This window comes from Dendropsophus ebraccatus, chromosome 12 (genome assembly GCF_027789765.1).
Source record: "Dendropsophus ebraccatus isolate aDenEbr1 chromosome 12, aDenEbr1.pat, whole genome shotgun sequence".
Lineage (NCBI taxonomy): Eukaryota > Metazoa > Chordata > Amphibia > Anura > Hylidae > Dendropsophus > Dendropsophus ebraccatus.
Window position 1 is genome coordinate 21,994,297 of NC_091465.1, and position 7,923 is coordinate 22,002,219.

The 7,923-nt window shown below is 43.1% G+C and overlaps 1 protein-coding gene across 1 annotated transcript; it reads left to right on the plus strand.

Annotated features, from left to right (window-relative positions):
* The first annotated feature begins 2,632 nt into the window (after positions 1 to 2,632).
* LOC138768650 (olfactory receptor 10AG1-like) lies at positions 2,633 to 3,571 on the plus strand. Its single transcript, XM_069946604.1, has one exon. It carries the CDS (start codon positions 2,633 to 2,635, stop codon positions 3,569 to 3,571), a length of 939 nt encoding a protein of 312 aa, XP_069802705.1.
* Positions 3,572 to 7,923: the final 4,352 nt, after the last annotated feature.

A 7,923-nucleotide genomic window follows, 5' to 3' on the forward strand; every position in this document is an offset into this window, starting at 1 on the left:
CTTTGCAGAACAAATCGAATCGACAGCCCAATTTGAAGCAATTCTTGCTTCGCTGAATTTGCTTCTCTTTTTGCTTCTCTACTCGCTAAACAAATTTTCGACTGCTTAGCTCATCTCTAGTTGTCTTTATTACAAGGAACAGCCTGATTCAACAGATAATCTCTCCATGTATTAGGACCCTTAAGGGCTGCATGAATGATCCAACAATTATTTGTATGGTCCCGGCTGCACAATGATTGTGCCATGTAAAAGGCTCCTCATATCAACCATGATATCAACAGCCTGATTCAACAGATAATCTCTCCATGTAATAGGACCCTTAAGGGAGGAGCCAGGAAATGAGATATCTCATACATACAGCATGCAGGAGCTCCTCCGGACCATCTGGGAGGAGATATATAAAAGGCTGACCCAAGGTCAACTAACGGTGGGAAGTGTTGTAGCCCACAAAGTGAGGAACCTTTTCTCTGCAGTGCAGCAGGGAAGGCTGCGTCATACACCTTGTATGGCACATGTGATAAACCTCATAGTGCACAGGATGCGACTCTGTAAGCAGGCATCAACAACATCATCCCACTCGTCCGAGTTCTTAACAACATAATCAGCGAGGATTCCCAGGCCACCACTCCAAGGCTGAACATCCTCCTCCTCCATGAATAGTCTGTTCTCAATCATACTGGCCTGGGTGCAATCAGGTACTGCCTCATCCTCCTCCTCCTTCTCCAATAGTCTCTTTTCAACCATACTGGTCTGGGTGCAATCAAGTGCTACTGCCTCCTCCTCCTCCCCCATCAATTGTCTGTTCTCCACCACACTGGGTCCAATACAGTACTATTACTGCTGCTGGTTCCACTGTCAAATGTCTGTTTTCCACCCTACTGGGTCCAAGGAACTTTGTGTCCTATGTCCCATGTAATCACTTACACCTTGGCAAATTTTTTAAAACTATTTTTGCACTTTGATTTTTTCCACTTTTTTTATTGTAATAGCAACTGCAACTAAACGAAACTATACCCTATAAGACTCCCACTCTTGTAGCTGCAATTATTCAGCCGTTATTGCAAGGTTCGTTTTAGGTTCGGTTCGATCCGGCAACTTTTGTGAAGTTCGGATTCAAAAGTTCGCTCATCCCTATTGGGAATATTTGCTCCTATAAATCATAGATGGTTGGCCATATATCTTCTGTATAAACAGTAGGTGGGTCACTAACAATAACGTAGGTAAAGGGCTGCATGAATGATCCAACAATTATTTGTATGGTCCCGGCTGCACAATGATTGTGCCATGTAAAAGGCTCCTCATATCAACCATGATCTGTGAGGGCTCTAGCTATATCAAACTATGTAGGTACTCATTTAGAAAGTTTATGTATAAACAGTGATGTACAGTAAATTGCCAAACATAGACTAAATGCATTATTTTTTTTATAGGTATCATTATTTGTAGACAAAATTATACCCTGGTGTTTTTCACCTCCAGGAATAATTAGAAAAAGAATAACAGGATTATTTGCATCTTCTTGTTTCTATATAAACTGTAAAAAATGATATTACTGATGATACAGGTATGTGCTAAGCAGAAATATTGCTCTTATATACTAACACCCAACAAGATGACTGTATAGCGTCTAATGTCTGGCATTGTTACCACACCAGAACTTCTTCTTCTTCTCTTGCTGCTTGACCTTCCACTGGTACAAAAATTGGTTGGATATAAAACATTCTACATCTTTTGCTTTGTACTATATTAACCATTACTCAAGAGAAGAATAAACCATTGCTCAAGAAAAATAAATATCTAAATCAATGACATTTATTTATTTATTGTCCATGTTTTATTCATGTTTTATTATGCTGTATGGAGTTTGCCATCAACTGGGCAGACCTTGTCACCAATGGAGCTCACAATATATCCTAAACACACACCAAGGTCAATATGAGAATGTTTTTATAGTTTGAGAGGAAACCAGAAGAAAAAAAGAAAAACCCCAAAACAGGAGGAAAACATGCAGATGTCATATTTGTCATCTTTGACTGGATTCACACCACGGTGCTGCCCAACAAGAAATGGTGGTGGGCTTGGAAGCCTTCACATTATGCAATTAATAGAAAAGTAGTTAACAAAATATGACTTTAATAGCACAGTTCCATATGAAGTTATCAATAATCCTTTAGTTTTTGAGGTGGTTCTAGTAGTCTTAGGTCTAGTATGGATTGATATTACCCTTCTAACATGATACAGTATCTTACAATAATGGAGAGGACAACAACTTGCATCTCTGTGTTCTATGGAAACCATTGGTTCCCAATATTGATTTTTGAATGATTTTGGGGTTGTTTAGTTTTACTTTCTCAAAACACATATGTACAGTACTCTACATAATAACATTTTGAGCTCAAATACATGGTCTATGAACTCTCAGATAAAGAACAGCAACAATGATTGTCTCTTCCTTTGGAGAACTCAACATGTCCATGCATTGCACAGACGGTCCATTCCAATCAATATTAGCTTAATTTCCTCTGTGATGGGACGGCAGGAAAATCCAACCCTTGCAGTAAGAGCCTTCTACAGACTACAGCTTTGCCTCTATGAAATATAGCATGCCTTCATTTTAATATTGTTATGGATCATGGATAGAAGGAACCATACAGCAATAACAGAATTCATTCTTGTGGGATTTTCCGATTTTCCCGAGCTCCAGTATCTGCTATTTGTGCTCTTCCTCTGCATCTTTACATCTTCCATATCGGCCCACATGTTTTTGATTTTTTTATACAGATTCAGTCCCAACCTTCAAACTCCTATGTACTTCTTCTTAGGTAATTTCTCATTTCTGGAAATATGTTATATTTTAACTATAGGTCCTAAAACGTTAACAAATCTTCTCTCTGAGCACAGAACTATATCTTTTTATGGCTGTGCCTTACAAATGTACTTGTTCCTCCTATTTGCTGGGTCGGAGTGCTATATGTTGGCATCAATGGCCTATGATCGCTATATTGCCATATGCCACCCTTTACTATATAACATTCTTATGCATAAAGTCATGTGCATGCAGCTAATATGTGGTTCATGGCTTATAGGAACAATGGTAGCCATAATACAGACTGGGCTCATGTTTTCTTTGCCATTCTGTGGGTCTCATGAAATAAATCATTTTTACTGTGATATTCCACCTATTATGGCACTAGCATGCACCAACACCCAAGTTCATGAAGTTATTACCTTTGTTATTACACTGTCTGTTATTGTAGGGTCCTTTGTATTAACAGTTGCTTCCTATTCAGTAATAATATGGACAATTGTCAAGAGACATTCAGCTTCTGGAAGGAGGAAAGCTTTCTCTACCTGCACCTCTCACCTCATAGTGGTGACGTTATTCTATGGATCTGGTAGCGTAATGTATCTGAGACCCAAGAAAAATTTTGGCACAGCTGAGGACAAATTTATATCGCTCATGTATGGTATTATTGTTCCACTGTTAAATCCCTTTATATACAGTTTCCGAAATAATGATGTGGTATTTGCTATCAGAAGGATTTTTCATAATATTAAATTAACTCAGTAGTGCTAAATACAGTTGGTTTTCATTTAGCTTCTTCTAATAGGCTGGGTTCACACTACGTATATTTCAGTCAGTATTGTGGTCTTCATATTGCAACCAAAACCAGGAGTGGATTGAAAACACAGAAAGGCTTGGTTCATACAATGTTGAAACTGAGTGGATGGCCGCCATATAACAGTAAATAACGGCCATTATTTCAATACAACAGCCGTTGTTTTAAAATACCAGCAAATATTTGCCATTAAATGACGGCCATCCACTCAATTTCAACATTGTGTGAACAGAGCCTTTCTGTGTATTCAATACACTCCTGGTTTTGGTTGCAATATGGGGACCACAATACTGACTGAAATATACGTAGTGTGAACCCAGCCTTAAAGTGGTACTCCAGCAAAAAAAAAAAAAAAAACACTTTATATCATCTGGTGCCAGAAAGTGCCAGAAATTTGTAATTTACTTCTACTTCAAGGACAAAATGCATAGATCTATCCGTAAATAATCTTCCAGTCCCCAGGTAGTGTTGATCCTATTCCCTCTCATTGTTCCTCCTCATCCCTCTCAGCCTTTCAACCAGTGACAGAGGAAAAAGTCTCCAGACTCCTCTCGTCCTTTTGCCCCACCACCTGCCCTAGTGACCCTATCCCCTCACACCTTGTCCAGTCTCTTTCTCCTGCTCTCACTACTTACCTAACTAAAATCTTCAACCTCTTCCTTTCCTCTGGCATCTTTGCCTTGACTTTCAAACATTCAGTTATCACTCCATTACTGAAAAAAACCCTCTCTAGACCCCTCCTGTACAGCCAATTATTGACCTGTCTCTAATCTCTCTTATATCTCTAAGTTTTTAGAATGTCTGGTCTATTCCTGCCGAACCCGCTACCTCTCTGAAAACTTTCTTCTTGATCCCCTTAAGTCTGGTTTCCGTCCTCTCTATTCTACCAAAACTACCCTTACTGAAGTCTTTAATGATCTCCTCACCACCAAATCTAAAGGTGACCACTCTCTACTAATTCTCCAGGATCTGTCTGCAGCTTTTGACACTGTAGACCACTATCTCCTCCTCTCGATTCTCCACTCTATCGGCCCCAAGGACTCTGCTCTTTCCTGGTTTTCCTGCTATCTCCCTGACCGCTCCTTTAGAATATCATTTACTGGCTCTACCTCATCTTCCCTCCCCCTTACAGTTGGGGTGCCTCAAGGATCAATCCTGGGACCCATTTTTCATCACTTTCCACTCTACCTGTAGTGACCCAGTAGGGGCCCTAAGCTAAGTGGTACCAGGGTAAGGTAACTCTCTTGGGCTCACACAGGTGTGATAAGGCGTCAACTGTATTTTCCCACTAGGTGTCACTACTGTTTTTTTTGTAACCTGTCTTTCGGCACAGCGGAGGTCTTTTAGGAGTTAACTACTGTATGTCACGTGTTGCCTTTTGTCCACTTACAGGTACAGGTGCTTTTCCTCCTTCCCTTAACCTATATATCTCTCTCTCTTCTGTGCACACATGTAGCCCACCAATTACAGGCAGGATTAGACAAACCCCCCGTGGGTAGAACTTAGTTTCTGGTAGGTGGAGTTCAGTCTAGCTCCTATTGGAGAAGGAACTAGACAGACAAGTCTCTAGAGAAGCTAAGCCAGGGCCTGGCTTTGGCCAGGTCCTCTAACAGGGACACAGCTAGCAAACTACATGTTTTCTTTTGATGAGCACAAGAACCAAGATGCAGTGCTACGCTACTACAGAGAAGAATAACAGGGTTCATCTTGCCCATGCTGAAAACCTCTCTAAACTGTTCAGGGCAGTTACCACAATAGTAATAGGAGCTGACCCCAGTGGAACAAAGCTACCGTAAGAAAGGTTCACTGTGCAGCGTAGGATGACTGGGAAACCTAGGGAGTCTGATTAACCCAGAAAACAAGGCCTGGGGCTTGTATTACCCACCTAGGATGGGTAGCTTGCAACTAGGAGAAATAAGGCAGTCAGGACTAGAAAAGTCATCTGTGAGTATAAGTGTTCTTTATTCTCAGGGCCGTTTCTATAACCGGGCGGGCCGGGCCACCGTACGGGGCGCCGAACGCTAGGGGCACGGCAGGGCAGGGCCCGACAAGCCACCCGGACTCACGGCATTAACACCCCTGCCAACCCCCTTCCCTAAGGGCGGTAAAACGGCCCCCCCGGCGGCGCCCCCTCCTTCTGGATCTCCCCCTCACCTCCCACATCTCCCCGCACACCTCCCACATCTCCCCCCTCACCTCTAGGTGCCGCTTCTGCGGTCCTGGAGGGGGCGGCAGATTCTCAGGCAGTGTTCCCTTTAAGCTGCGCAGTGTGCGGCCACACAACTGAAAGGGAAGCCCTGCACACTGCCGCCGGCTGCCCGCTCAGCCGCTCAAAACTGTGAAAAGTAAGTGCCAATGCGTACAATGTACGCATTGCCACTCACTACAGTACAGGAGGAGCGAAATCCCTGCTCCTGTACGTACATTTCGTAGCTTATTACGTAATGTGTGTACAGAAGCAGGGACTCCCTGATCCTGTACAGAAGAACGGCGCACGTCCTCTCCTGCGGGCCGTGCGTGATGACGTCATTTCATCATGCACCGCCTGTAGGAGAAGACCTGTAAGCCGCAGACTACAGGAGGATGAGGCCGATCAGCGCTGGAACGGAGGACAGGTGAGTGTTTTGTTTTTTTTTAAACGTAGACTTTGCACATTATTCGGACTTTGGGCATTACTGTGGAGACTGAGGGGTTAATGCAAGGGGTCCGAGGGGGGTAATTTAATATACATACAAGGGGGAGGTGGAGTTATACTGGGGGTAACCAAAGGGGAGTATGTATGGTGATATAAGGGGAGTACAGGAGGACATTACTACTATATGGGAGCAATGCTGACGGACATTACTACTATATGGGGGCAATGCTGGGAGGCATTACTACTATATGGGGGCAATGCTGGGGGGCATTGCTACTATATGGGGGCAATGCAGGGGACATTAGTACTATATGGGGGCAATGCTGGGGGGCATTACTACTATATGGGGGCAATGCAGGGGACATTACTAGTATATGGAGACAATGCAGGGGGACATTACTACTATATGGAGACAATGCAGGGGGACATTACTACTATATGGAGACAATGCAGGGGGACATTACTACTATATGGAGACAATGCAGGGGGACATTACTACTATATGGAGACAATGCAGGGGGACATTACTACTATATGGAGACAATGCAGGGGGACATTACTACTATATGGAGACAATGCAGGGGGATATTACTACTATATGGAGACAATGCAGGGGGACATTACTACTATATGGAGACAATGCTGGGGGACATTATTAGTATATGGAGACAATGCTGGGGGACATTACTACTAGATGGAGACAATGCCTGGGGGACATTACTACTAAATGGGGACAATGCTGGGGGACATTACTACTATATGGGACAATGCTTGGGGGCATTACTACTATATGGAGACAATGCAGGGGGACATTACTACTATATGGAGACAATGCTGGGGGACATTACTACTATCTGGAGACAATGCAGGGGGACATAAGTACTATATGGAGACAATGCAGGGGGACATTACTAGTATATAGGGGCAATGCAGGGGACATTATTACTATATAGGAAGTTCAGGGGGACATAAGGGGGAGTGCAGGGGGGCATTACTACTATATAGGGTGAGTGCAGGGTGACATTATTACTATATGGTGGCACAGCATACAAAGGGTAACTCGCATACCTACTGACTTTACTGCACCAAACAGCACAATTATTACATTTTGAGACCCTATAAGTGGGAAAATGGAAGAAAGTTGCTGAAGAAGTGCAAAGATTGAGTTGTTTGTCTCGCAGGTTCTGAAGAGACGAATTCTAACTGCAAGAAATCATCATGGAGGTCCAGGCCAGAAGGAGAGAAAAACGAAAGTGACGCCTCAGATCAAGGAAGACTTCACCTGTGAGTCACTGAATGATGTTTTTCTATTCAGGAGAACATTATTTGTCAGGGGTGCGGAACTGCTCTATTCCATAATACACACACTGCTTCTTCCTATTAACCCGAATCTTGATAATAGCCCTCCTTTCTTCCCTAGGACTGAAGGGGGGGGGGGGGGCGCTTTTATCAAGAGTCGCCCTGTTGCCAAAAAGACCTAGAAACTGCCCTGTTTATTCTCTTCTATTACACTTCTTTACAGTTCTGGCAGAGTACACTACTACATTGGGCAGGGCCCCTCTGGCAACTCCTCTCCTCTACTTTTTCTACTACAAAGAACCTTCTTATCTCAAGCACCTTCTTATCACAGTCACCTGATCTCTACCTCAACTTTAAGCACTTGAGTTA

Coding starts and splice junctions, on each gene's coding strand:
- LOC138768650 (XM_069946604.1), top strand. CDS start 2,633: ATGGATAGAAGGAACCATACAGCAATAACAGAATTCATTCTTGTGGGA.